Source organism: Colletotrichum chrysophilum (genome assembly GCF_026319265.1).
Source record: "Colletotrichum chrysophilum strain AFK26 chromosome Unknown scaffold_155, whole genome shotgun sequence".
Lineage (NCBI taxonomy): Eukaryota > Fungi > Ascomycota > Sordariomycetes > Glomerellales > Glomerellaceae > Colletotrichum > Colletotrichum chrysophilum.
Genome location: NW_026517442.1, coordinates 61,180 through 88,673, shown reverse-complemented (window position 1 = coordinate 88,673; position 27,494 = coordinate 61,180). Strand labels below are relative to the sequence as shown.

General features: G+C 53.1%; 9 protein-coding genes across 9 annotated transcripts; 2 read left to right on the top strand and 7 right to left on the bottom strand.

Annotated features, from left to right (window-relative positions):
* Positions 1 to 3,837: 3,837 nt before the first annotated feature.
* COL26b_011904 (uncharacterized protein) lies at positions 3,838 to 5,297 on the bottom strand (the record flags this gene model as incomplete). Its single annotated transcript, XM_053184557.1, has 2 exons — positions 3,838 to 4,130; positions 4,181 to 5,297. The coding sequence occupies 2 exons, from the start codon at positions 5,295 to 5,297 to the stop codon at positions 3,838 to 3,840; spliced, it is 1,410 nt and encodes a 469-aa protein (XP_053031513.1).
* A 5,003-nt stretch (positions 5,298 to 10,300) lies between these two features.
* On the bottom strand, positions 10,301 to 11,330 carry COL26b_011903 (uncharacterized protein; the record flags this gene model as incomplete). Its single annotated transcript, XM_053184556.1, has 2 exons — positions 10,301 to 11,102; positions 11,170 to 11,330. 2 exons carry the CDS (start codon positions 11,328 to 11,330, stop codon positions 10,301 to 10,303), a joined length of 963 nt encoding a protein of 320 aa, XP_053031512.1.
* A 433-nt stretch (positions 11,331 to 11,763) lies between these two features.
* Positions 11,764 to 13,586, bottom strand: COL26b_011902 (uncharacterized protein; the record flags this gene model as incomplete). Its single annotated transcript, XM_053184555.1, has 4 exons — positions 11,764 to 12,850; positions 12,905 to 12,975; positions 13,047 to 13,158; positions 13,393 to 13,586. The coding sequence occupies 4 exons, from the start codon at positions 13,584 to 13,586 to the stop codon at positions 11,764 to 11,766; spliced, it is 1,464 nt and encodes a 487-aa protein (XP_053031511.1).
* Positions 13,587 to 16,555: 2,969 nt separating this feature from the next.
* Positions 16,556 to 16,895, bottom strand: COL26b_011901 (uncharacterized protein; the record flags this gene model as incomplete). Its single annotated transcript, XM_053184554.1, has 2 exons — positions 16,556 to 16,614; positions 16,673 to 16,895. 2 exons carry the CDS (start codon positions 16,893 to 16,895, stop codon positions 16,556 to 16,558), a joined length of 282 nt encoding a protein of 93 aa, XP_053031510.1.
* A 2,683-nt stretch (positions 16,896 to 19,578) lies between these two features.
* On the bottom strand, positions 19,579 to 20,189 carry COL26b_011900 (uncharacterized protein; the record flags this gene model as incomplete). Its single annotated transcript, XM_053184553.1, has 2 exons — positions 19,579 to 19,603; positions 19,738 to 20,189. 2 exons carry the CDS (start codon positions 20,187 to 20,189, stop codon positions 19,579 to 19,581), a joined length of 477 nt encoding a protein of 158 aa, XP_053031509.1.
* Positions 20,190 to 20,993: 804 nt separating this feature from the next.
* Positions 20,994 to 21,644, bottom strand: COL26b_011899 (uncharacterized protein; the record flags this gene model as incomplete). The annotated part of the gene is made up of 3 exons (XM_053184552.1): positions 20,994 to 21,007; positions 21,084 to 21,377; positions 21,440 to 21,644. The coding sequence occupies 3 exons, from the start codon at positions 21,642 to 21,644 to the stop codon at positions 20,994 to 20,996; spliced, it is 513 nt and encodes a 170-aa protein (XP_053031508.1).
* Positions 21,645 to 22,839: 1,195 nt separating this feature from the next.
* Positions 22,840 to 23,399, top strand: COL26b_011898 (uncharacterized protein; the record flags this gene model as incomplete). The annotated part of the gene is made up of 2 exons (XM_053184551.1): positions 22,840 to 22,888; positions 22,942 to 23,399. The coding sequence occupies 2 exons, from the start codon at positions 22,840 to 22,842 to the stop codon at positions 23,397 to 23,399; spliced, it is 507 nt and encodes a 168-aa protein (XP_053031507.1).
* A 27-nt stretch (positions 23,400 to 23,426) lies between these two features.
* COL26b_011897 (uncharacterized protein) lies at positions 23,427 to 24,596 on the bottom strand (the record flags this gene model as incomplete). Its single annotated transcript, XM_053184550.1, has 2 exons — positions 23,427 to 24,272; positions 24,519 to 24,596. 2 exons carry the CDS (start codon positions 24,594 to 24,596, stop codon positions 23,427 to 23,429), a joined length of 924 nt encoding a protein of 307 aa, XP_053031506.1.
* Positions 24,597 to 25,484: 888 nt separating this feature from the next.
* Positions 25,485 to 27,001, top strand: COL26b_011896 (uncharacterized protein; the record flags this gene model as incomplete). The annotated part of the gene is made up of 4 exons (XM_053184549.1): positions 25,485 to 25,580; positions 25,633 to 26,089; positions 26,151 to 26,689; positions 26,765 to 27,001. The coding sequence occupies 4 exons, from the start codon at positions 25,485 to 25,487 to the stop codon at positions 26,999 to 27,001; spliced, it is 1,329 nt and encodes a 442-aa protein (XP_053031505.1).
* Between the last annotated feature and the right edge of the window lie 493 nt (positions 27,002 to 27,494).

Here is a 27,494-nt window from a genome sequence, read left to right as displayed (position 1 = left end):
AGTCTTATGTCATCACGACGTTACTGATATGTATGAATTATGGGCATTGAAGGGGTGCTTTTTTGGCAAGAGAGCAGCACAGAGTTTATGGGATCAGGACGAAACATACCATACCGCTTGAGCTCAGATAGTGTAATTGATTGTTGCTTCAGTCTCATTCATTCGTCTTTGTCCTGCCAGTGTTCCATGATTACCAGCTCAGTGAATGTTTGAGGAAACCAACTCAGTGGAGATTTTCTATCCTGTCCAACCAAGTTTAATCAATGTCAGAGCTGAACGTATCATGCATCCATATCCTAAATTTGTCGCAAGTCAATGCATTTCACGAGGGGAAGGTTAAGGATGAGTGCAGGCATTCAGATCACAGCGGCCTTTTAACTTGTGACCTCTCCACCCTCGGAGTGAAAGCTTTGCAGATCTTGACGTGTTCACCGCTGGTTTCATGTATTCTATGGTATCTCTTGATTTTCCTTTCATACAGATGCTTGAGTGTGTTTACAATACCCAAAGTACGGGGCTGAACGACGGCAGGAGTATCTCTTGATGGATGGTGAGCGAGAAGCGCTGGGGTAGCTGACATGCATCGCCTAAATCATGTGGATTAGACTGTGATTGTGCTTTTAAACAGTCCACCGATGAGACACATATTCCAATCTCTGTCAGATTGAAGTGGCGGTTGGAAAGACGATGATGGCTTTTATAGTGACAGTGATAGATAGATACTCGTTTTGGTTATTACAATGTGCCCAGCCTCCTCTGTGTTCAGTGGTTGCCGGGACGTCCTCGACTTCATCCTCTCGGGGGGGGTTTAAATTGCAGTGAAATGCGTCTTATTGGATCGGCCGCGCACGATGGACAGGGGTCCATGGATGCGTTCATTCTTACCCTTTTATGCCTTTAGAGGCTATAAGGGGCTAATAGATAGGTCTTACTGTAATCCTATTCAACGCTCTTAATGCTAACGCCTTTCTCAATCACCCTGCCGTGACTGTAGCACGTACACTTTAGAGGCATAACGTCTTTCAAATTGCAAAGGCAACCTGGCGAGGTACGAGACGAGGACAGGGGTCCTATTGGCTGAGTACCTAGGTAGGAGACGACACGCCGATTAGTTCAATCTGCATACCGTCATATGTTGGCTTGCTCAATGTTGGAAGGCCAACGGAAGGCGTACGAGCCTGGTACGAGTCAGACATCAGACTTAAGTTCTTGAGATCAAGAGTCCCAATCAATGCCACTGGCTTTTACTCAAATTGAAACTGAGTTTTGCTGTATGGTAACAGGAAGCCCGAGAGAGACACTTGAATGTTGTCTGAACCGACCACTATCCCGCGAACCATTCGATACTTTGATGCCAAACCCTGATTTGATGCCCATTGAATGACGTCGATGACCATTTTGGAGCTCAGGTTCGTGTCTCGCAGCCTTGGTCCATAACGCCAATTTGGCTCCTCATTGTTAGCATATGATGGTGAACGTCAGGTCTATTATATCCACACCTTCGAAGCAGATGCTCTCCCATGATGGCATCACGTTTTCCAGGTCATGTCGTCTTCTCAGCATAGGTACTCATCAATATCAGAAGCAGCATCTTACTTGAGCGGCATGACTCCAACCAACCCTCATCCATAAACCAAACTCCGCCAAAGCTGGAGGTATGTAATAAGAATCCTATCTGTAGTTAAGAGGCAAGCAAATGGACGGACTCCATCGCCAAGCCGCACGCAATGAGCTGGGAATATACTTGGCCGACTTAGGAGGATGCATTAACGAATGCCGTTGCGCCTAGATAAGAGGGGATGCTTCTAGAGGGCCTTTGAGGTTGGACTCTTCCATTCATCATGTTGAGGATGCTGCTGGTAAATACGATGATAGGGATAAGTACCGCGCGCGATGTGAAACACCACACCAGGTCTTTCAGAGGCCAAATGAGATTCTCCCCTTCAAGCTTTTCGCGCACTCTCATCACCAACACTTCTGCCAAGACGACTTACACAATCACCTACCTGTCGCAGCCTGGCTGAATGCGTGATAACATGCTTCTCAGCCTCCAGAGACCCCTCAAATAGATCCCCCACACCTCTTCGCCTTAGACGTCAACCACATCAGGCAGAGACGACCCCTCTATAAGAGTATTTCTTGCCCAGAGTCTCTCCCCTCTTCAACTGGCGTTGAGAGGTCGCCTGTTACGATTCTTGAATAATTGCATATGAAACTTTAAGAGTGCTCAGAGACCGCAGTAACTTCATCACACTAAGATTTCGTAAAGGACTGCCTCGACAGAATAATCCCAGTGAATAGCCTCGCAGAGATGAGCACCGCGCGGGACCAAAGACAATAATAGTCTTTAGCCCGTCCAGCTATCCAGTAATAGCTACAAGCAAGACCAGATCGACTCCCATCCAGACTTCTCCCACATTTCATCACCAAGAACCCCCAACCCCAAGAAGGGCATCTCATCACAGGTCCCCAGCGGTCATTATGCCCGCACACACTCATAGCCCAGCCCTATGGCTCCCCTTAAATAGATCTTTCACGCAGGCCTCAGGACACACTACGTACGTAGCACGCGTTAAACACTTTAAAAAGAACATCATCCTAACGAGGAAGAACCTCTTTCTTTTCAAGCAGCAAACCAATCGCCCAGCCACAGGCCTGGAGTTGCAATCCTCAAATATACTAGAAACGCCATAAACCACTCCCACCACCTCCAGCGAAACTCCCCCCCTCCTAAAACTACACTTCGCACGTATCCATCCACATACCCGCAAACCTACAACCCCGCGTGACGACTAGAACTCTATCACAATCCTGCTACCTTACAGCTGCCTCACCCTCATGTCCCACTCATAAGCCCCATTCACTGCGCCAAAACACGACAACGGACCATCCATAACCATGGTAACGGGACGTCATTGTGAAGATTGGCTCGGGGAGGTTCACAGTCAGCGAACCAACCAACATTCTGGAACTCCGCGTCCTTTATAAAGAAGTCTTCCACCCCAAAGACCCCAGAACTACCCCCAGAACCTTGCTGTGGCTACTTTGAGGGCCATCACAAAGGCCTCGCTTCCCAGGCGCAATCCCTTTTGATATGCCTCTTATACACCACTCACCCACAGACACACCAAATCCTGGCCTCTCAAGATTGACATCTCATCACTTCACTTTAAAGCAAAGACTCTTCCATCATATTAATAATGTCAATTCGGAACCAGACTATATTTACTCAACATGCCAACGCCCAGAATGCAACAAAATAAAGAATTTTCGCGCCAAAAACAACTACCATGCCCCTCTCATTCATAAAAGGGATACATGTTGAATCCAAAGACGCAACGCACTTTCACAGACAGCAAGAAAAAATCCAACATGGCAAACAGTAAAAGAAAGTCTGGTTACGGGTGGGTATACAAAGAAACACCCTATACGAAATGATCCTTCTTTTGTTTTGCTTCCTCACACAGGGAAAATATCAAAATCCCCAAGGCCTGGGTTTCCCGGGATCCTTTTCCCCCTCATCATCTGCTCTCTTCCCTTTCCTTGGTTTTGTTATTCCACCCAAACCGGAAGAGAGATGTGTGTGTGTGTGTGTGTGTGTGTGTGTACTGCTGCAGAAGTAAAAAAAAGAAGTTTTTGCCTTCCCTTTAATCCAGTCCGTCTATAAAAAGGCGAGTAACTCTTATGGTGGTAAACGGTTATGAGAAATCGATCCAGACGTCAAGTCGGAGGGACGGGTTATACGGGATAAGGAGACATGGCGGCCCCGCGGGGCGGCCGGTTAAAGGTGGTATGGAGGTATATTTTGTACAGTGTCGGAGAGGTAGGGTGTGACATCTAGTTGCGGACGGCGGGCATGTCCCACTTTCCACCAACGCGGGCGACGACAGCGGCGTCTTGTACGGCGTCGGGGCTCCACGTGGCGCCCGGTGTGACAATTCGGCGCATGATACGGCTGATCTTTTGCGGGTGGACGGAGCTGACATCGACGGGTACACTGTTGGAGAAGGCGGGGAGGGAGCCGAGCTCGAGTGAACGCTTGCCAGCAGCGGGTGCGGCAGCGGTCTGGCCGGGCTTGATGACGGCGAAGTAGATGGCGACGACAGCGGCGACAATGGCGATGATGAGGACTGGGCTGAGTTAGTGGCAAATTGGAACATAGCCTCGCTGGAGAACTTACCGCAGATACCCAGGCACCACCACTTCTTCTTGCGGGTCTTGCGTGCGGTGTTGACGGCCACACCAATCTCCTGGTTACCCTTGTCGAGGTTCTCGACGACCTCCTCGCCCTTCTGCTCGATCTGCGTAACGGCGGCCTCCTGCTGTACGACGAGGACATCCATGTCCTGGAAGAGCTGAGCCAGCTCGACCATCTGCTGCTCAATCTTTTGCAGGGCAGCCTGGCGGTCCTGGACGGCAGACAGCACGGCATTGGCCTGCTGTTGGCGACCGGACTGCATGACGGCCTGCTGGAAAATCTGGGCACCGGCGCCGGCATCCTCCACAGCCTCACGGACCTCGCGCTCGTCGGCGTCGGGGCGCACAATGCGGTACTGACGGGCCATCTGGTCCTGGGTGCGCTTGCGGAACTGGGACTCGACCTGCTGGTACTGCTGGATGGCGCCCTTCAGGCGGCGGTCGACGCGGCCGACCTGCGGCGAGTTCTTGGGCGTCTGGCCTTCGGGGGTGGACTTGACCTGGCGGACGCGGTCTGTGAGGGAGCGGTACTGGGTCATCGTCTCGGAGGAGAGGGCATCGAGCTGGCGGGCGGTGGCGGAGTTCGCGGAGGTGTCTGCGTCGGTGAGTGTGCGCTCTTGCAGCATGCGGAGCTGATTGAGGTTCTGCTCGATCTGGTCGATGCCTTGGTCGATGGATCGGCACTCGTTCAGGATCGCGTTAGGGTCGGACGACTGGCCGAAGCCACCGGCGTTTTGGGCGAGGGATTCCATTTCGACGTTCGTTCCTGTGAAGGACGCGTGTGAGCGATGCGAGCGAGGACGACCGTCGCGGCCTTGGAGCATACCGTATTGGTCCCTACCCATTTGTGGTCCGTTGTTATATCTGGATCCTCCGTAGGGAGACGGCCCTGAGCCGAAGGACTGCTGGGGAGGGCCTCTCATGGGGGCGCCGTAGCCTCCGCCTCCTGAAGGGGAGTCATCGCGCTGGTCAAAGGGGTTTTGACGACCACCGTATCTGTCATTGGTTGAGTCTGTTAGTCTACCGCGGGAGAGGTCGTATTCGTCGTCGTGGGCGCCGTCGGCTCCTGAAGACAGAGAAACATACCCGTACTGTGCCATGATGTTAGTTTCGGCTTCGGACACCGGTGGAGGACTGGATTAGGAGAGGTAGGGAGGTGAGGTCGAGAGAAACGCGATAGAGTGGTAAAAAGCAAGCAACACCATACAAATGCAACGCAACCAGGCTGAAGCAAGAATGAATGATGTGCAGAAAAAGGTTGGTGATCGATCCAAAGTCAAAATGATTGTGCTTGGGGGGGTTTGGGTTGGGTTGCGATTGCGGAAAAGGGAGCGACCGGGTGGAGGACATTCGACTTCGAGAAGGGGGGAAGAAAGGCCAGAACATGTGCCTTGTGGCTCTGGGGGGTTTGACACAGCGCGACACACAGAGAGTCAGGCCAATGGCAGAGAAAGGCACGACGCAATGCAACGTCGGTAGGGTAGGGCAGTGGGTGCAATGGGTGCAAAGGGACTGGGAGAGAACAGGAACAGGGCGGCGGTCGAAACGCCGGAAGTGCGAGGGTTGGGGTGAAACACTGACACTCATGGCTGCTTCTGCGAAGCGCGTAGGCTTCTTCCTTGCGCGACGACGGGGCGATTTTTCAAAGAGGATTGATTTCTCGCAGTCGAGGTGTCGTCGGTCGCGCGACGCAAAGGAGAGAAGCTGGATCGATCAATGCCTTTTTGTCTTTTTGTTTTATTTCTTTGGTAGGTAGGTCGGTTGGCAGGCAGGCAGTGTATCGATGAGGTAGGTGGTAGAAGCAATTGAGTACGGGCAGAATGGGCTGTTTCCAAGGAGGGAGATGAGACGGATTTTGTCGACAGATGGAATGTTGCAGTGTCCAAGAGTGACAGCGTAACGGCAGCGACAGCGATGAGAAGACGAAGAAAGGTCTTGGTGTCTCTTTTTGGTGGTGGATGTGGATAAAAAAGAGAGGAACCAGGAGACAGGGAAAGCGACGCTGGGCCGGGGGTGGCTCTCTTTCTCTCTGTCTGGGTGGATTGTTCAGGGGACGAAGCGAGACGAGGCGAGGAGGTGCGAATGGGCCGGGCCACCTTTGGTTTAGATTCCACGTTGGATTGATTGATTGACTGATGGTAGTGCACTGCTGCTGCTCTTGCTGCTGGGTTCAGTGCTGGTGCGCGGGAGGTGTGGCTTGAGGCGCTTCTTTGTAGCAGAAATTCGAATTGTCTGTGAGCAGCTGGGAAGGGGGGCCCTGGCTGCGGAATGATCGCCGTTTAGGTAGCGAGAGATGATGGAGGGTCCGTGTTGATTATGAGAGGCAGCCGTTGCAGAGGGCTGGTTTATTTTTGTTCGTATTTCGTCGTCGTCCTTTTCTGACTGATGGCCGTCGTCGTGAGTAAGACTGCTGCGGTATGCTGTAGTCTGTCGTATGTTGTGTTGTCCTGAGTATGTACTTATTCGTGGTCGAGTATGACTTTCGATGGTTCGAGATACTTGGCACCTACTAAGGTCCAAAGTGGTGACAGTGACAGGGGCAATGCAACACACGCAAGGGAAAGGGGCGCGGATGCGTGCTGCTTGCTGCGAGCTGCGTGCGGCGTGCAGGAACTCCTCCCAAGAACGAGGACGGTCCCAGACTCCCAGTGGGTGGTGTCTCGACTCAGGGCACTTGCAGCGCCTCTGATTGGTCCGCGGGCGGGGCGATGAATGGACCCTGAAGCTTGGACTCCCCTACTTGGGCTACGCAAGTTGTTACTTCGTCGACTCGCTGCTCTTTTTCGGGTGTGGTGTAACACGCCCGAGGCGAATAAACTTGAGGCGCCGCGCGGGAGATGCGAGGACGAGGGCCCGATCAGTTAATGCGCCAGCTCCAAAAAGGCGATTATTGGTGACGTCGGGCGACGGTTGCTGACTGAATTTCCCCCTCCTTTTCTCTGTTAATGAATGAGGTGAGGCCTGAGCGACTTTTGGCTTTTGGTGCTCCGTTATGCCTAAGCTGCTTGCTTTTCTGGCTGGCTGTATTGCTCGCTGACTGACCGTTCGTGCCAAGTCAAGTGTGCAAAACCCAGATACTCCAGAAGGCTAACGCTGCTGAGGTGCTGATTGAACCAACCTATGCACAGCCTGCCAAAGGTTGCTGAACTTGCGGCTTCAAGCGGTCTCGTGACGACACTGCGCCGGCAAAGTATCAATGGGGGGGAGGAGGCAACTTTGAGCTTGCTGCTGCAGGGATGTCGTCGACGGCCCAAGTCGTCAGCGAATCGAATCGCGTCCCGTCTGGGCGGCTTTCTGCGTCTTGCTTCGGTCGCAGCGTCTTTTTTTACCGGCCAACGAAAGGCCGCTGCTGAGGGTGCTGTTGAAACCCGAGCACGCAGATTGGTGTCCAATCAAATTTGCTGGTAGTACTGGCTCGTTTCGCTGGATTCTCTTTTGTTTCTTTCGGTACTGGCGTGCGGATGGTGGTGCACTGCGTGTTCGTGTTGGCCCGCAGTGGTGATGCCTGGCTTCAATGCCTTCGGTGGTGTGTGTGTGTGTGTGTGGACGGGTCGGGTCGATCAATGCCCACGACGGTCGTTGTGAGCGAGTCGAATCAACCACCTTCACCTATCTCTGAGACGTTGACTTTTTTGCTTTTCCAATGTATTGATTGGGTTCTTTTTCCTTTTCCAATGACAGTCGAGTGGTGGTGGTGACTGTGTGTTTCGAGCGGTGGGCGGGCCCCAGAAAACAAGCAACACCAAGAAACCGGGGGTGGTGGTGATGCTGCTGAAGCTGGAGACTGGGTGATCGAGAAACACTTCGAGGGAAAAATTGGGAAAAGGATTAAAAACCAAGAAGACCCCGTCAGCAATCCAGAAAATGGGAACGCCGCCTCTTAAACCATCCACACACACCATCTCATCTACAGCTCCTCCTCCCCCCCAAAGAAGGAAAAGGAAAAATCAGGCTGGGCCAGAACGGAACAAAAAGACCAACCCAAATTAACACAATCCAGTCAAGAGAATCCTTCCGGCCACTGTGCTGCAGCAGCCCAGACAGCTGCAGCTTCCTACACCTACCATCACACCCACCACACCCCGCTCTTCAGCTTACGGTCTCGGAAAACCACCAAAAGAGCTAAGTCTACACGAGAAAAAGAGGCTTGCCATCTGCATGAGTTGTCTCCCCCCTTCGATTCACCTCACCCCTCCAGCGCCAAAGTTCCGTCCGTCTCCGTGGACATGTGTCTGTCTGTACGGCTGAGCTTAGCCTCACCTTCACTCAAGACTTCAAGCCAAGCTGGCCATCAGCTTCTCCGAAAAAAGGTGCGGTAAACTCTGGTGTTTCCCCATCATCCGGTATCCAATGTTTCTTCCGCCCGGGAAGCAATGATGATGTAGCCAGCTTCCAAGAAGAAACCCCGACGTCAGGAACACCACAGAAAAAACACCCCCGGTCGCTCACCATCCTTCGCCTACTTTTAGACTCGGTCTGCTGCAAGCCGTAAGCCCATGGGTTCCCATCGTCAGCAGGCTGGGCGGGTTCGAACTTGCCCGCGAACGGCTAAAGCCCACCCGACCAGTTAGTTCTCAGCCCCGTCGCCGATGAACTTGATCCCCGCCATTCCGGGTGTGTATCCGTACGTGCAAAATGCAGGTGCCTAACAGCTTTGCTTACTATGGAGCTTTCCATCAAATCCACAGCCGCACGAAGAGGCGCGGGTTATCAAGCTCAGCTCGCTAAGGACATCAATACAAAGTCCTACGGAGTTTTTCCCACCCAACGGACACAGCCTTCCACACCGTCCCATTTACATCGACCACCCGGCTACCAATCCCGCCTCACACCTGCGCCTTCCGCCGGGACGAAGCACTTCCTACTAGGTGCTCCCTTGGAAAGTGCACCACTGAACCCGCTGCAGTCCGGCCACAAGCGGCGGTCCAGATCCTTGGCCCGAAGAACTTTGAATTGTGCCCCCTTCAGAGGACTGGGAATATCCCATCTGGACACTCGTTGCGCCAAAGTCAATGCTGAATTCTTCTCAGAAAAGGAAAAAAAAAAAGAAGAAATCTTGTTCGCTGTCGGCGTTGGCATCGCCACGACGCGCGGGGTACGCTGGTATCTCCGAGGAGGGAAAGCAAGTCTGCCATCGCACCCCCTCAACTTCCTCGATGAAGCTTTTGATCACGCATTCCAGTTCTTCGCCTTCCCACAAAGCATCCCGAGTAAAACCAAGACAAAGCCCGCAATGCGCAGCCCTGCCAATTACCCAAGACCGCTGCTGACTACACCACATCCACCTCCATCCCTTATCGCAGGGAGGAAAGCGAGAACAATCCCATAGGGCTGTGCTGCATTCTCACCAGGACCTCCCCTCTCACACCCGTGAAAAGATCTGAGTTGCTTCGTCATCCCGAACGGGACAGCCAACGGCCCTTCCCCCTCCCCCGGCTGCATAGTACGGAACATCGGCTTGAACAAGATCAGACCCGAGCGGCGCCGTCGCGTTCATGCGAGCCGGGCGGCGGCCGTTTTACTTATACCACCCCAGATCTGGCCTTTCGTCTCGGCCGTGTGCGACGGTTGTGGTGTCTTTGACCTCTGTGGTGACTTGGGACGAAATGTCGTCAGTGGTTTTGGTCGTGGGATTGTTGGCCCACGTGCCTACGAAGTTGTGAAGTATGTCTTTGGTATGGAAAGCTGAGGCTGCTGCGGTGGTCTGACGCTATCGTGCTCTCAGAACTGGTTTGCGCTCACGAACTTAGCTGAAGAGTTTTGGCGAACCCAAGTTGCCGAACATGAGAAGGTATATGAACGATTCAACATGCGTCTGAAGAAACTCTCTCAATCTCTCTTGTCTGTTCTGAAAGAACTAGATGCTGCATAGGCACACAAACCCCACCATCGCATTACACAAGGACAAAAAGCTTGTCTCTTCAATTCCTCTGCGTGTCATGCTCTCCCTGCCATATCGTCGGTTTGAAACCCGCGTCTAAGCCACCTCAGAAAACTCCTTCATGCCACACATGCCTGAACCATCCCCTCCCCAACCCGTTAAACACCAAAACCAGAAAACACCCCATTACTCAGCAAGCCTCCTCGCGATGCTCCCTACCTCTCATACCACAGCATACGCCGACACATAACTCACGCTCGAGTCGCTCGGCTCAGTCACCATGCTGCTTCGCTGGTACTGCACAAACCTGAACACCGGGTGCCCCTCGCCGAGCTCTTCCAGCGCGGCCATCGTCACCCCGATCGGGTGCCGCCCGCAGACCGTGTTCTTCGTCTGCTTCAAGTTATCGTAGAAATTACTATGCTTCCCCGTCTTGATCGCCTCGATGGCGAGGTCGTCCACCATCTTGATCGTCTCGTGGATCGGCGGCCCATCCGGCGCGCTGTACCCGCGCAGCCGCTTCATCTCCTCCACCGTGCCGTCGGGCGAGTACACCGTGTAATCAAAATGGCTGCCCCAATGACAAAAGTCCGAGCTGACAATGAACGCGTTCTCGGGGTCCTTGAGGTACGGCGCGAGCCACTTCCCAACCTCCTTCTCTTCCGATTTGTTGTTGTCGCCGACGAGGATCGGGACGACGGGCGGGAAGTTGTCGGGCGAGCCGAAGGTCTGCTCGAGGCGCAGCCAGAGGTAGGGCAGGTGCATCTCGAGCGAGTGCTCCTTGTCGTCATTGTTGCCGGGGATAGGCGGGACGTCGTGCGCGCCGCTGATCTCGGCGATGATGGCCTCGTCGACTTTGAGCTTGCCCCAGGGCGTGCCGTAGTTCTGGTACTCGGTGACGGCGCAGCCGCGGAGGTAGAAGGTGTGCGAGGGCCCGAGGAGGAAGACGCGCTTCGCCTTGGAGAGGTCGAGGGCCTTGTAGGCCCAGGCTGCTGTCGGGCCTGAGTAGTCGTAGCCAGCGTGTCTGTGGATGGGAGATTGCCGTTAGCAATGAAGGTTACCTTGGTGGATAGTGACTAGACGAAGCTTACGGTGCGATGATGACTCTGGCGCCTGGAATAGGCAGGCCGTTGCCGTCAATCTGGTCCGGGACGCGGGCGAGGTACTCTTCGAGCTGTGACCTGAGGACCGTCGGGTCTCCGGCGTACCACGAGCCTGCCTTTCCGGGTCGGCGTGTGTCTCTCGGCGCCATGATGTAATGCTCTGTGAAGGTGGGATGGGTCGTGTTTCTTGACAGTCGTCGATTAGTAGGAGCTGTTGAGAAAAGGGAGAGCGTAGAATGACGAAAGACAGAATGATGTACGCAAGCAAGTCTGGAGCTTCCTGGCGTGATAGGTAGGGGTCCCCTCTGCCCCGCACTCTGCTGCTGCTGTGCTTGGAAGCTTCCCGCGGGCGGGAGCTCCTGAGGGGCCGGCGAGGGGTAATATGCCCCACCCCAACCACACGATCCCGGGAATGCCCCTTAGCGCCGAACAGGTGCTCCACACGGCCGGGGCCGAGATGAGCCTTTGATGCGTTGGTGACATTCTCTTCATGCAAGCGCCTGGTTTGCTGATTGAAGACCATGTGTCGTGGATGTGTCGAGGGACAAAGGCCTCAAAAGTTGACTCTCGTGAAGCCCATCCTCACGAGTCAACCCAGGACCCAGGCATGACCTCCCTTGGCCGCTCCACACCCGCCCAGAACTCGGCGGCAAACACCTCAAACTCAGGCGCCCACCACAGCCGCCACTGCCTCAGCTGCGGGCCGTAATCGAGGCCGACGATGCGGACCGGCAGCCAATACAAGTCGCTCCTCGGATGGTCGAGGTCCACCCCTTGCATCCAGGCCTCCCGCATCCTCAGCTGGGCGCGGACACGTCTTCGCGAGGCGAGGATGGCATCGGCGTCGAAGGCGCCTTTCACCTGCGGCGCGGTGAACTTGAGTTTAAGTGCTTCGCTTCTGCCGTATTGTAGCAGGTCGATGCCGGCGCTCTCAAGATCTCGCAGCCATTGCCGCAGGATGCAGTGGAAGATGGTGTCCCACCTTGGGTAGGATATGTCTGGCGAGATACGGCAGAGAGCGCCGCCGATGAGGGAGATTAGAGGTGTTCCAGTCCAGACGGGCACGCGGTACCAGTCCCATGGTACGATAGTCTCTATGCTGTGAAGGTCCTTTACTCCCGTGGCTTTGATCGTGTCAAAAACGGCGTGGCTCCAGCTGGCATGGTATGACTTCATCCGAATCATGGAAGGCATCCTCCTCGAAGAGTCCTCATCATCTGAGGATTCGTCTTCATCCAGATCCCGGCTCAGCCGCGGGTCGAATTGCATCTCATCAGCAAACCGCTTCCCAAGTGCCAGAGCAGCGGAATGCACAAGCGAGAACCCTGCTTCAGTGGACTCTCGCACATCTTCTTGTACAAACCGCCCATCTTCTCGGATCAGAGCCCGGTAGACCTTGACATCTTGCGTCGTGAACGCCCCAAGACGAAGCGCCTCAGCCCGCTCTCGCAGCGGCATGTCGTAGTAGCCTGGCAAGAAGTGGCGCCGGAAGACGCGGAGCCAGTCGTCGCCGTAGGAACACTCCGTCTCGAACTCGAACATGCGCTCGATGCCGAGGGTCTCGATCTTGTCGCTGCGAGACTGGAATAGAGAGACTAGGGCTCGGTGCTTGGGGTCGTCTTGCGGCGCGAGGTTTTTGCGGGACATGACGAGGGTGCTCAAGGGACTCCTTGGGATGTGTCAGATGCTGTGCTTCTATGAATGACAGCGGGGTGTGGCTTACTCTGAAGTAGCGTCTTTATCGTCTATGAAGTTCTCGAGGCCCAAGTCAAGCAAGGCCTTGCAAGTCTCGACCTGCTCGGAAGACGTTGCATACTTCGGATGGTGAGCTGGACCGGCCGGAAACAGACATGCCGTTGACTTACGTATAACAGCGACGCGCCCTGCTCATCTCTATCAAGCGGCGATGCTTCTCCCTTACTAAACATGCCCATCATGGTATTCACATCGCCCTTGTTGACGATAGTAAAGATGGCACTTTGCTGCGACCGTACGCTAAACGTTCGCAGACTTTGCTGCCACCCTCCTGCGATGCTCCAACAGAGTTGGACCTCCCACACGGCTCGGGATATCCAGGCCGGCAGTTGCACGGCGACATTCCACTCATTTCGTTCTTTGGCTGCTTTGGTCGCTAGCTTTCCTGTCGCCGTGGGCCTGTACGACGACAGTCTGACCCCCTTCCAAGTAGACTCGGATCTAACGATGACACACTCTGTTGTCGGTCGCTTGTTCGTCTGCTGATCTTCCAGTGTCGAAAGCTGTCTGGTGATGCTCGCAAGCTGAGTTGACACGTCAAAGGAGATTCTCCGTGCTATCCTGTCTTCCGAGAGTTGGTGTAGCACTTTCTGCTCACGGACGACTTTCGCGGCCGTCTTCTCGGCGATCCGCTCCTGTGAAGCTTGCATTATCGCCCTAGTTGCGTGAGCAAGACAAGCATCCGGGTTTGCATGATGTGAAACTTACCTGTCATAACACCCAACGCACATCAGAACCATCCCAATCGCCGAGTCAAGCCTCCTCTCAAGCTTCTCCAGATCATCGCTCCGCAACGCAGCCCACGCCAACCCCATCTTCCTACGCGCTCTACTCTTACGACTACCCGTCGTCTTTCCATGTTGTTCTATACTTGCTTCGAGATTTTTGATGAGCCCTGCGAGAGCGTCATGAGCTTTCTTCGCGTACGTGATGCAGGACCTCGCATGCTGTGCTGAGAGGAGGTCCATGTCGGGGTCGTCTTCACAGCGACGAAGGAGGTCTTGGAGGACGGGCCCGAGGGCTTCGAGTCGGTCGACTATGTCTTGGAGATTGGACGGGATGTCTTCGATTTCGTGCCATAGGCGGACGGCTTTGACGACGCCTAGGCAGAGTTGGCCGAGGGCGATGCCGCTTGCTGCGGCACCGATGGCTTCCATGCTGAACTTGATAAGGATTCAAAGGCTTTTCGTGGAAGTTTGACTACAGTATTTCATGAAGACATGTTCGATGTTGGGTGTGCAGGATTGATGGTCACACATAAGAAATCTGAACCCCATGAGCGGGAGGCCGTCGCTCTGATCGATCAGAGAACCATCTGCGGCCGCCGATGACCGTATGTCTCGAAGATCAAGGATTCATCTCGTACAGCCCCGATATAGCCACATCACACCATTGCATTGGGGGCGGGACGGGCCTGTCCCGCGGGCGGCAAAGATGCAGCTTTTGACAGGGGTCTGTCGCCAGTCCTGGTGAACGCGTTGAGTTGAGCCACGGGCGCGACCCAACCAACATTATTTTGCAGTACTTTTCTTTGAAACTTAGCACTGAATTTTGTTATATCAAGTAATACAAAGTCTGAAGGTGGAAAATCTCAGGGTTGTTCGGATTCAGTCTCGTCGAAAAGCCTTCGGGTGGATGAAGACTGTTTCTGTAGTACGACGTGCAAGCTTTCAAAATGTTTTTCATGAGCAGTCTATGCCATGACGCCTGAACATCTCGGGGTACAGGCCTAACAGGGAGGCCTGTTTCTTCGATACTCTGACCAGACAATCCAGTCACCTCTCTCATCATCATCCCAAGGGACGTCTTTGATGCCAAGGGGATCATCTTCATGAGAATCGAAATCGTCCACCCAACTCCCAGGAATACTGGAAGCCGAACTTTCGACCATGCGCCAAAATTCCCCGGCATATTCGTAGTCGTAGATAGACCACCATATCTTCCACTGTTCAGGCAATGCGCCGTAAGTAATGCCAAGAACTTTAACATAGCTACACCGACGCACTTCGCCCTTCGTCCAGCACGGGATTCTCGCCTCTCGATGACACGTCTCGGATAATCTTTCTCGGCATCCGTAATCCAAAAGATTGACCCCGTTAGCGTGCAGGATACTTGCCCAAGATTTAATTGCCGATTGCAAGACCCTGTCGAAGATTTGAGGAGAATGCGTTTCACATCGATTGAACATCATCTCAACCATTAAAATTAATGGTGTCTTTCTCGTGTTCCACACAACCAGCGACAGATCACTCGGGCTTGACCTTGCAATATCACCGATCATGCTGCCATAACTGCCTTTTTCCAATGGCTGTGGTAGCTCGCCGTGCGATTCCAGAAGCTCCCAGCTTACTCCCACCGCCATCAGATACGACAGAGGAAACCACTCCTCGGACATGGAGTGGAAAGATATAACCAACTCGACGCTGAATGCTCTCATTTCTGGTAAGAGGCACATGATCTCGTCAAGATTCCAGTGCGCCTTATGCAGCCCGTTCACGCAATGCCAAAGCCTTGCGTCGAACGGAGCTAAAAGCAACGCAGGGTTCATGACTCGTTGAATCTCACGATACTGTTCAAAGGTCCTGCCCTTCATGGCTAATTGCCATATGTCACCCTCGTCTTCAACACTGTCCGGTGCATAGGCTGTGAAAGCCCTTAAGATCTCAACACTGCGGTTAATACCTTCTTCTGAATTTCCGGGAGACATGAGCAGCTGTACAAGCGGTGTTCTTCACATTTATCAGCTTATACATCTCAGCAGTCACGGTGGATCATGAGCTATTGACCTTGAGTAAAATGTCGTTCGTCCCTTCCTCGGGTGTGTTTCTGAATATTCACTAAAGGACCCCGGATTAAGACCGACGCTCAAAAGCCACTTCGATGTCTCAACAGCACTATACAATGCCGCGTACTTGCAGGCGAGTATTAGCGAGCGGAAAGGTTATAGCAGGTTCTGGCGGAAGAGAGGCACGGCAAGTTTTACGACATACTTACAAATAGTAGGCTGTATCCGTAATTGTTGTACGCGTACGGTGTCAAGCTCAGTTGACAAAGACTCTTCTGCAAGTTGATAACGTCGTCACGCCACATGACATCTTTGATGCTCTCTGGGAATGAATCTATCACTGCGTGAGATGATATGTTCAGCTGCCAACCTGACATGCCCCTTTGGACCATTAAAGAGTGAACAGAATTGCCAAGCCATCTCGGGGTTCGGAACGAGATGTGGGAGCTTTGAAAGCTGACGCTAAATGCAAGCCTGCCTAGTAAAGTCGTGCCTCTAGCCATTGCCGCAACATCTGTGTGAGATGATTTTGCGAGATGTGATTTTTCGAGTCTGGGAATCTCATGAGGAAAGTCGTTTGATCTAACGAGATGGTGCGATTCAGTATTGTGCGTATCGGGATCTTCCAGTGACTTAGGAAGTCGTTCGACGATAATCGAGGCGCACATCCTGCCAAACACCTATCAATATGTGTCATAGGCGAGACATGTATACGGAAAGGATAGCCTTGCATGTAATACTGATTCTGTGCCATTCTGAAGAGACGCAGAGCACGATCCAGTTTCCGTTCCATTGCCTCAAGACTGCTCTTCTGAAAGACTATCTTTGCGGCCGCTAGTTTCTGTCTTCGTCGTCGTTTGTCCGCGAGACTGGCGATATGGATATCCAGAGTCCTTTGAAAGTCGTCCATGGCGGCGCGCGCTCTGCCAATGGCATTCTGCATAATCGTACCATTCCACACTGAGTTCGGCAAGGGGTTATTGGCGGCATTGCTCTCGGCGTCGCGTAGGAAGTCGTCGAGGTCCTGGAGCTCCTCGGCTTTCTCTAACAGAGTTTCTGGCAGGTCTTTGACTTCATCCCACAGGGACTTGAGTTTGAAGGATACGGTGACGGCTTTGCCAGCCAGGTCGACGACAGCGATGACGCTGGCCACAGTGCCTAGAGCTTCTGCCATGTCGACGGCCGGATGCTGGTAGTGTGCATGCCTTGATTGAGGATGAATTCGACTCGGAGAGGATGAAGAGGGAGAATTTGCTGGGTTCCGCCAGTTTCATGCGGTTTTCAAAGTATGCCTACAGCCTGATCTGCCACACCTCCATGCTGGGCAGGGCTGCGGGTCAGCATGAGCAGGATTGGATGAGGGACATCGCTCCCATGGTCACCTGGAATTCATGCATATGCATGTAGACTGCGCCGCAAGATAATGCATGTTGGGGGAGGCATCTTCTGTCACTGGCTTTTTGTGGTTGCATAGCCGCCCGGTTGGTGTTGCGGAGCATAACCAGTCACCCCATCTGTGAGGTACAGCTAGCAGAGCTTACAAGGAAGCTTGACATCTGTTCGTGGTGAATAATCATCTCTCATGCTCGCAAAATTTCATCAAGAATTCGTCTTGTGGCGGAGTTCAACTTCCGAGAGCTCGGCAGGCCCTGAATGCGCGATCGCTGACAGGACGCCTGACAGACTTGTCCTTTTGAAGCCTACCGCATTGCCAATGGTAGCCGATCATGACTCAAGTTCTGAAAACACCTCATGATTCTTGGGGTCAGGCACATGATATTCAAAATGATGTCTTGCTGCTTTCAACACGTCTTCTGGACCAGACGTCTTTCCAACACCCTCATTCTTGAGCGCATTTACCAAGTTAATTAGACGAGGACTCACATATTCCCCTAATCTCGGCATTCAATCATCGCTTGAACTACTTGAAACTTGTCGATGAATGGCGCTGTAGTCACTGTCCGCTACGAGAGAATTTTGCTCTCCGGGCGGATGCTAGTGGTCCGCGCGACTACCTGAAAGTACGAGATGCCGGCGGAACAAGCTCGTGGCTTCGACAAGACGGCGGACGAAACGAGAGAAGGCTTATTTAGAACCACAAAGGTAAGAAACAAATACTAGGTTGCTATTTTAGAGAAGCATGTACTTCTTCGGGGACGAATGAGAAGTCCCAGCCCACCCTAGATCGGATTCTTGGACTGTTCGCCTTACCGCACATGCACGTAAAGCTCGACCTCAAGACTAGACTGTTCCACAGACGTCGAGATATAAACAGAAATGGGCAAATTCAAATTGGAGGTCTGATCTTGCGATATTCCGACCAAACGAACGGGACTTTCTCATCATCTTCATCGTCATTCTCGTCAAAGTCATCCGTCCAACCTCCCGGGACGTTGAAATCAGAGGGAGTTAAACCTGGATTTTCCACCATATTCCAAAAGTCTGCTGCGTAATCGTTGATATACGGAACCCACCACAGCCTCCATTGTGTGGGCAATGCGCCGTAGGTGATGCCAAGAAGGGAGTAGGTGTATTCGATCCCCGTGTGGACACCTTCTGAGTTGGAACGCCAAGCGGTCTGTTCCGACACGCACCTGCCAAACTTTTGGTATATGTCTCTCATCTTACGACCATAATGCAAGATATCAACACCGCTGTCGTAGAGAATAGTCGCCCAATGTGTGATTGATGACTGGAGCATCTGGTCAAAGGCTTCGGGCGACTTCCAACCCGGGAGGAGTTGCTGGAGAAATAGGTATATTGGTGTGACTCCAATCTGGTCAAAATAAACGCCTTCGTAACAAAACGTGATGTCCTCAGGGTCTATCCTGGCGATATCGCCTAGAGCCTTATAGAAGCTGTAGTTCACTGGCAAAATCGACTGACTGTGGTGTAGTCTCTCGAGATCTATCGCAAGACCCAAAGCTGATAATGATGAAAGTGCCCAGACGAACCAAGAATTTCTGCAGATTTCGGTTACGTCTGTGGTGAGTGTCTCGATTTCATGTAAAACTTTCTTGACTTCTTGCCAACTCCAACCGCTGAATTTAACGCCACTGACGGCATGCCGCAATCTTATGGATAGATCGAAGACGGGGTAGCGAGGTTCTATCACCATTTGGATTGCTGTGAAATCCTCAAAGGACCCTTTGAAAACCATTGTACCCCAAATCAGATGATTTGACTCAACCGTGTCAGGCATATAATCCTGGCAAATTTTGAGGATCTCAACTTGATGGCTTTGTTTCTTTGAATTGAAACTTGCGATGTAAACCTCGACCGGGTACCTGTCAGTGAAATTACCGCAATATTCCACGACGAGGAAAATAATAGTTCATGTTCTTCACGTACCTTGCGTCTGATAGATCGAACAAAGCCCTGCATTCATCGAAGGAGCCCGGATACACACCACAGTTCAAGAGCCACTTCATAGTTTCGAGGGACTCAAGCAATACCGCGCTCTGTCATAAAATTCTCAACATGGAGTCTTCTAATGGTGAAGTAGACTACGGAAAGAAATGTTTATACTTACGTGAAGCAAGTTCCTCCCTGCTTTGTTATGGACAAGAGGTGTTAGGTTGTTTTCATGAAGATACTTTTGTAAAGAATGAATGTTATCTTCACGTATTATATCTTCGAATCGATTTGCGAGATCATCCACGATGGGATATACCGAAAGAAAGGATTGCCAGCCTGTTATGCTCCTTTGGACCATGGAAGAGTAAACTTTCCCTCCCAACCAGTCTGGGATTCTCATAGAGAAGCTGTAGGTTTGGTCATGGTAGCCGAAGCACAGTCGACCCAGTGCTGAAGGACCCTCGAAAATTGTGTCCTTCGTTGGCTTGGCGGCCTTGATTTCAACCATATGGCTTGAAATATAGCCTGCGGAGTCTCCTGACTCAATGATAGGGCTCTGGTTTGATGTTGAGATGACCATGGCACTCGTAGACTCAGCAACCTGTTTGTAGATCAATCTGCTGTAGTGGCTAATAGAGTAATATTAGCCTCTGACTCACAGGAAGCATCTGCACGAGTAGTTATACCCGTAAGTGACATCATTAGCAAGCTTGTAGAGTTCTAAGGCCTTGTCAAGCTTATGCTCTACTGCTTTCAAATTGTCTTTCTGGATGACGATCTTGGCAGCGGCGATTCTGCGCCTAAACCGCTGCCCGTTGGCGAGCTCTTCTGTATATGCGTCGATCGTATTCTGGACATCGTTCCTGGCGGCGCGAGCTCTGTTGATGGGATTCCAAATAGCCGTTGGGGTCGCATCTTCTGCGGCATCTTGTTCTGCTAGGTAAAGAAGCTCTTCGAGGTGCTGGAGATACTCCGCCTTTTCAAGGAGGGTGACCGGAACATCTTTCACCTCGTCCCAGAGGGCCTTAAGCTTGACCGAGAGAGAAATCGTCTTCCCAGCGAGGTCGGCAACAGCTATGATGCTGGATGCAAGACCCAAGGCCTCCGCCATGGCGCTGAAGAGACCAGGTTGACGATGGAGAGAGGAAGAAATACGCAGGTTCGGATCTCGGGGAAGTATTGAGGGAAAAGGTGCGCAGCCTGATCTCATGTTGAGGTGGGTTGGGCGGGGACGTGCAGGGTATCAGCACAGCTGAGATTGGCCCGGCGGCAGGGAAGTTCTGGTCGTCGAACAGTTGCGCATATGCTGATTGTCTATTGGTTCAGGCTGCATGTTGGTTCTGTGAAGCCACTGCACGAAGTCGTATCCGCTCAGAGAGGCCCACGTAGTCAAAGCAAACCCATTCTCCTGGATCGGGATCGAGACACTACTAAAGCAGTAAGCGACCTGGACTGGATATGGAAAACCTCGGTATGGCGGAAATGAAAAGCAATTTCACAGTCTGGAGAGACGGATGCTCACCCATTCGGGACTCGGAACGAGGCTTGATTTTCTGAGCAGGGTTGGTCTTGGCAATAGAAGGCAGTGCCTTGCGCTCCATGTCGGCGGCTGCACAAGGCTACCTGCATGGCTTTCTTGTGCGCTCCTTGCATTTCGCGGTCACTGGGCTTGCCGAGTGGTGGCCAAGCTCTTTTGCGAGCCGTCTCGCCGAGCCAGAGGTTGAACGCAATGCGTCTTGTATTTCTTCAATCGTGGTATCCCCCGGTATCATATGATGTATATGCTAAACGCCGAATCAAGAGCAGCCTCCCATCCAGAACGCCATGCCTTGCAAAGTAGCCCATTCTCGAATCCAAGAAACAACCGCTCAAAACATTCGCATCGATGGTGTGGCCCAAGCAGGCGTGCTCCCTGTCACCCACGACTTGCTGCCAGAACAGTGTAAACACCTTCTCTGCTCTCCAAGGTTCGTGATAGAGCATTGTGAGCAGACATGCTTCCCACACGCGCCGCAGGCGTTGTCCCTTTCGCATCCGTTGATGTCCATGCCATCAGCATCCGCTGAGCCAAGGTCGGCACCGCAATCCTCGCAGCTCGTGAGGCTTAACGCTCTCTGGTGGACCGGCGGGCTGGCCATCCTTGACACGGGAGGTTGCGCGGACTTGATGTTCCAGAAGCTGTGGAGAGACTTTTGTGTGTTGCGTGCGACGGCAGGAGCAGGGGCAGGTGACGATGAAAGCTCGGTTTCCATGCTTTGATCTTGTTGTTGGGCGGAGTATAGCATCTGGAGTGTGCGTTCTGTGTTGCGATCGATCGTTAGCGCATGATTTGGTGATAACAATATCATTGACTCTACTCACGATGAACCTCCTCCTGCGAAGGGCGGTTATCGCGGAACCGTTTCCTGGTTCGGCTGTCAAGATGTGATGGCGTCGCGATTCCGTGGGGAAAGGCCAGGCTGGGAGAAATCGGGAAGTCGAAGGACTCGACGCTGGAGTCGGAGCGGGCGGGTGAGTTGAAGAGCGTGACGAGCTCGGAGGCGGAGCGCTTGCGCTTGAGAGCCATTGTGTCGATTTCGGGAGAGTTGGAAGATGGAGATGTTCGTGTGATGTTGGCAAGAGCGGCGGAATCGGTCAACACTGCGGCGCAATTACTGTGAAGATGATTTGACGATGTTTGTGTCTATCGGCTGTGGGAATGTTTGGGATGGACAGGGTGGGTGAGATTCACGGCGCTAAGAAATGGAATGCGCATTGGATGGTCTAGTGCGACAGGCCTGGCGCGGCGCGTCCTGCTTTCGCGTTGCGGTCGCGACAGGACCCGCTGGGTGTTTAATGGGCCCACAGTGGCTTCCTCAACCAGGGCTGAAAGGGCTGAAGTCGCGCTGGAATTAAATGCACACCATCACGAACGCCACTTTTTTTTAGTCTTGGATGTTTCTTGTTTCACACACGGTGGAATCTGAGGGGCAATGGCTCGATCTTGATCATCTTGATCGCTTGTATCTGACCGCCGGCGTCAATAACCCCGCCGGGTCCGGACCCGACATGTCTCCACTCGCCCGCCGGCCCCGGGATCGCTCGGACCAGGGTCGCTGTCTTGGATTATTCTGTGCCAGTCTTACGAAATCAAACCACCCAAGAAATTCAGGAACGATCAATAGTCATCATCGTTAAGTTGATTATGACTTATTTGAATACAACAGCGGTACGCTCTCACCCTTTTCCGACGAACAGCAGCGACGGAGTGCCGTTGTCAGTTGAATCATCGATCGCCGGGACTTGAGCGCACCCAAAGTCCGTTAGAACAGACTACATGAGGTATTGTGGTTCAGTAAAATCCAGGAACAAAATGGATTAAGTTACGCCAAGAGCACAAAGGATCTGATGAGATGAACGGCCCAGATGGCGGAGGACTTGATTCGTAAAACTGGCCGGCGGGATGAACTAGTTCGGCTCTCAATGCTTGGATTCGCCGTCAAATGGGGCACTCTGTGGAATGACCCATAGCGATCGCTGGGAACTCATTCACGTCAAGGGTTGCATTGGAGGTTCGGACAAATCGCTTTGTCCTTCGGCCGTTGACAAATGGATCATCGGCGCCTGGAGTGTAACTCGGCGCCGACAGTCGATGTCGTCTACTATCATAGACACTTCAAAGGGGTATAAGAGGTGAATACTTGAGGCCATAGATGTGGTTTGAGATCACCAGAAGTAAGTTCACAGACAACGAACTTTCGCTCACCAGCCAACAACATAAGATGAAGTTCACCTCTCTCACCGCTGTTCCCTTTGCGCTCCTCTGCGGAGGTAGGTCTTCTCTGCATAGGCAGTCATCCAGACTCATTTACTAACAGTCTTAGCTGTCTCGGCATCTCCCCTGGCCCCTCGCAATGAATCCAAGATCTTCGTTGGGCAGGTCACCGACACCTTCAACGCCTCCGTCGGAACCATTTGGGGAATCTACTCAGCTTTCGGAGCCGCCCAGCTGTACATGAAGAACGTCACCTTCAACGAGCTCACTGGCTTCGGACCTGGAGCTGTCCGAGACATCACTCTGGCCGGCCAGTTCGCTCAGGAGCGGTTGGATTGGGTTGATGCTGACAAACACTCCCTGGCTTATACGCTCTACGAAGCCCCTGGCTTGCCTGCGGTCAACATCCAGGGCACGATTGAGTTGAGTGACATCGGTAACAACAACACCGAGATTGTTTGGACAGCGAGAGCGGACTCAATTACTGCTGGAGCGGAGGATGGTATTAAAGCTAGGGTGCTGGACATCTATACCAGCTCTATCGCTATTGTGAAAGGACTTGTCTAGATGGGTGTCAGGGCAGTAAAGCGGGGATCAGTCCTTCACTTTAATCAGTAGCCTACCAAGGCCACCTTTCCCTGTATCGACCTTGGCGCATTCTTCCCGGATAGACTCGATGTCGGATAGATCCACCGTACGGAACACTGCTTTTACCTTCCCCGTAGCAATCATCTCACCAGCTCTCTCTAAATCCTCTCTGATCTCTGGGTTGCCCGACACGAATTCGTGTTGGATGTTCGTTCCTCTAAACTTGAAAGCGTACCACCACTGAACCAGGTCCAACATCCAAGCCAGCCAGAGCGGGACCATGCCAGGCCCCATGATCTCTCTCACTAAAGGTGATGGGGGAATTGAGGCGATGGACATGATGACGCCTGTCTTGGGGTTCAGAAGGGGTATCGCTGTGTTCATGCTGTCCCATTGCGTGTTGAACATGAAATCCACACTGCCCTTGGGAACGGCGTCCGTCAAGCTCGTTGTCTTGTAGTCGATAAGTTGGTCCACCATCCCGGGAAGATACTCCTCAACCAGCTTCAACTTTGGTGTTGAGACTGTTGAGATGATTTTCGCTGCACCGAACACGTTTTTGGCCACTTGGATCCCGCTGAAGCCCCCTCCGCTCAAGGCAGCCGGGACGTACACGGTCTTTCCCTCCAGGCTCTCCCAACCGGCTAATTCAAGACCGCGCTTGATGGTTTGGTACGCCGTCACGGTGTACCCAGGAAGTGCGGCAGCTTCTTCAAAGCTTATCTGCGGCGGTTTTGGGAGAAGCAGCCTCTCCTGTGTGATTCCATATTCGGAGCAGAAACCTGGATCCGGATTGCTGAAGGCAGGGCGGACGACGCCATGTCCGTAGACTGCATCGCCGACCTTGAAGCGCTTGACTTCTGTTCCAATTGCAACGATGATGCCAGCGCCTTCACATCCGAGTTTTACAGGGAATCTAGAGGATGCTTAGTTATTCCTTGATCAAAATGATTCGCAGTGGGTAGGTGGCACAAACGTCTCTTTCCGCGATGCAACGATCCGAGACCCCACAGCCCGTTGGCAATCGCCCTTCATAATTGCTCCGGCATGCACCCGAATTATTACCTCCGTAGGATTCGTTATTGTCGGGAGGGGCACTTCGGCCACCTCGAAGCCGGCGGGGGTGCAATGCTGCAGCGCCACTAGGGAGCGCATCGTTTGGGGAAGGTCGCTCATGGTTGTCATGCTACAGAAAATACTGAGACAAGGAGGGAGGAAAAGCTAAGTGCAGCCGGGAACTCTGTGGCTTTTAATGCGCACATCCGGCCCGGCTGTTTGGAAAGTTCGGTCGGCGGTTCGGTGGGGCTGTTCGGCGGTTTCGGTGGCATGGCCCCACCAACGACGCCGAACCCACGGCCGGTTGACTTACAATTCACTCCAAATGATTGCGGTTTGTAAAGGCTCATATTGCTTACACCAACTGCATTCAATTACAAGATTCTTGAAATTCTCCTGGTAAACTGCCAACGCGTCGATCCTGAAGACACCAACCTCCCGAAGAGATGTCGCCCTTTAGTCGGCTTTCGTGGCGGGCTGAGTCAAGGGGCCTTTCTCGCCCTGGGAAAACCGGAGGAGGGGCACGCTGGTCGGAACAGTCGAGTTGGCAGAGCCGTCGTCTCAGACCCAGAATCTTGGAAACTGCTAGTTTTAGCTGGTCGAGGGAGAAGTATTTCTGCAGCATTTCTTTTCTCAGGTTGCGCCGCCAATGCCAGGACCGCAGGAGAAGGTGCAGTCGCGATGGAGGGGTGCTCTTTCCTCTCGGCAAGTGCGGCGGGAGCGCGACTTCCATTTGGTATTTAGAGAAAGAGGGACCGACTGGAGAGGAAGGCGGAGCTGGAGAAAGATTTCATCATCGAGCCTTCTTTCTTCTTCCTTCCTCCTCTCGGCTACTTTTCTTTGGTGTCACTGAGGGGTCGGACGCTTCGATTTCTTCAAATTTCTGCTATTTGACGAGCATTTCTCCGATATCTTCTGACCCCGGCCGGTCTGTGGGATCGTCAAATGCGATCTTCGTCACATTTCTCTGCTAGTTGCTCTCCGGCGCCACGCAAACCGCAGTTCGCAATGCGTTTCCTTCTCTTCCTCACGTTCCTAAGCGGCGTGGTCTCGCGATGCTCTGGCTTCGACCCGAATTCGAAAAATAACGTTGTTGTCTACTACGTATGTCTCTTCACTCCATATTGAGTGAACTATCAAGCTGACTCCCATACAGGGGCAAGGACCTAATCAGGGCGACCTGATAGAGCAGTGCCAGCAGCCTGAGATTGATGTTATCGTTCTGTCTTTCGTCCACCTCTTCCCGGCGCAAGCAAACGGTTACCCGGGTACGAACTTTGGCAACCGGTGCGGTGGGGAGGTCTACCCAGGTCCCGGATGGAATGGTGTGAACGACCCCTCGAAGGATCAGTTGCAGTCCAACTGCCCGACACTGAACGCCCAGATCCCCGTGTGCCAGCAGCAATACGGCAAGAAGATCATCCTCTCTTTGGGAGGTGGCGTAACGAACTATCAACTCACGGGCAGAAACGAGGGCGAAGTCCTGGCGACATACCTCTGGAAGATGTTCGGTCCCCAGAGCGCTGATTGGACAGGTCCCCGTCCGTTCGACAATGCCGGGCAGGCAGTTGAAGTGGATGGCTTTGACATGGACATTGAGTGGCCATCAACTGGTAAGTATCGCCTTTTCCCGTATTTGTCCCTACAGAGTGCAGGCTGACAGTCGACCCATAGACAACTCAGAGGGCTACATTGCGATGCTCACCCTTTTGCGTTCCTTCTTCCCGACGGCATCGAAACCGTACTATCTCACCGGTGCACCTCAGTGCATTGTCCCCGATGCCAACATGGGTGACATGATCACTGCTATTCCGTTCGACATGATTTTTGTCCAATTTTACAACACTCCGGCGTGCTCGGCGGCAACTTGGACGGCTAGCAACCCGTCGTACACTCCTGGCCAGGCCACACAACAGGCGGGATTCACCTACGACACTTGGGCTCAGTGGCTGTCGACTACAGCCAGTAGCGCTGCCAAGTTGTACATCACCCTGCCAGCTTCACCGGATGCTGCTAGTGAGGGCAACTACATTACACACGAGCAGGCTAGAAACCTGATCGATGCGTACTACTGCCGGGCATCCTTTGGAGGTGTTGCTGTCTGGGAAGCAACTAGAGGCGACGCAAACCCCTACAACGGCAAATCTTTCCAAGCGACTATGAAAGACTGGCTGGTGGAGGCCGCCGTGAACCCGTCATTGACAACTTGCGATGTAAGTGTTCGAGCCAAGAAAAAATTGCCAGTTGATAACTGATAATGCAGACAAACCCGGCACCAACTAACCCAGAGAGTCCAACGCTGCCGAACCCTGGCACGGGAGGATGCGGAGCCGGGATTGGATCCTGCGGCACTGGATATTGCTGTAGCCAGTACGGATACTGCGGGACATCGACGGACCACTGCGGAACGGGATGCCAGTCTGACTTCGGCACATGTGGAACCGGCAGCACTCCTAATCCCGCTCCGGCGCCCGCGCCGGATCCGCCCACCACCCCATCACCCGGAGGCGGAGCTTGCGGAGTAAACGTGGGATCATGCGGAGCCGGCAACTGCTGCAGCATGTACGGATATTGCGGATCTGGCCTAGATTATTGCGGAACTGGCTGTCAGTCAGAATTCGGCACTTGTGGTACTGGCAATGTCGGCACCGATAGCGTGTCGGGACTGCCCGTATCTACCGATGGTTCTTGCGGTGCGGGAGGATCGACCTGCAGAGGCAACGGTGACTACCAATGCTGCAGCCAATGGGGATTCTGCGGCAAATCGGCGTTGCACTGCGGCGAAGGCTGCCAATCTGGCTATGGTATTTGCAGCTGATCATCTTGACTGGACGCTGATGTACATAGGCATGTGTTTTGAAGCTCGTCGTACGTAATGTGGGAGATAGGCCATACGGCATAATTTGAGGGAGTCATCTGTTCGAAGCTAGCATCCGAGGACGTGATGGGATGGAACATGAGCGTCAAAGCCCAACTGAGCTGATGTGCACTCCGAAGCACCGCCGAGTGTTCTGGCGG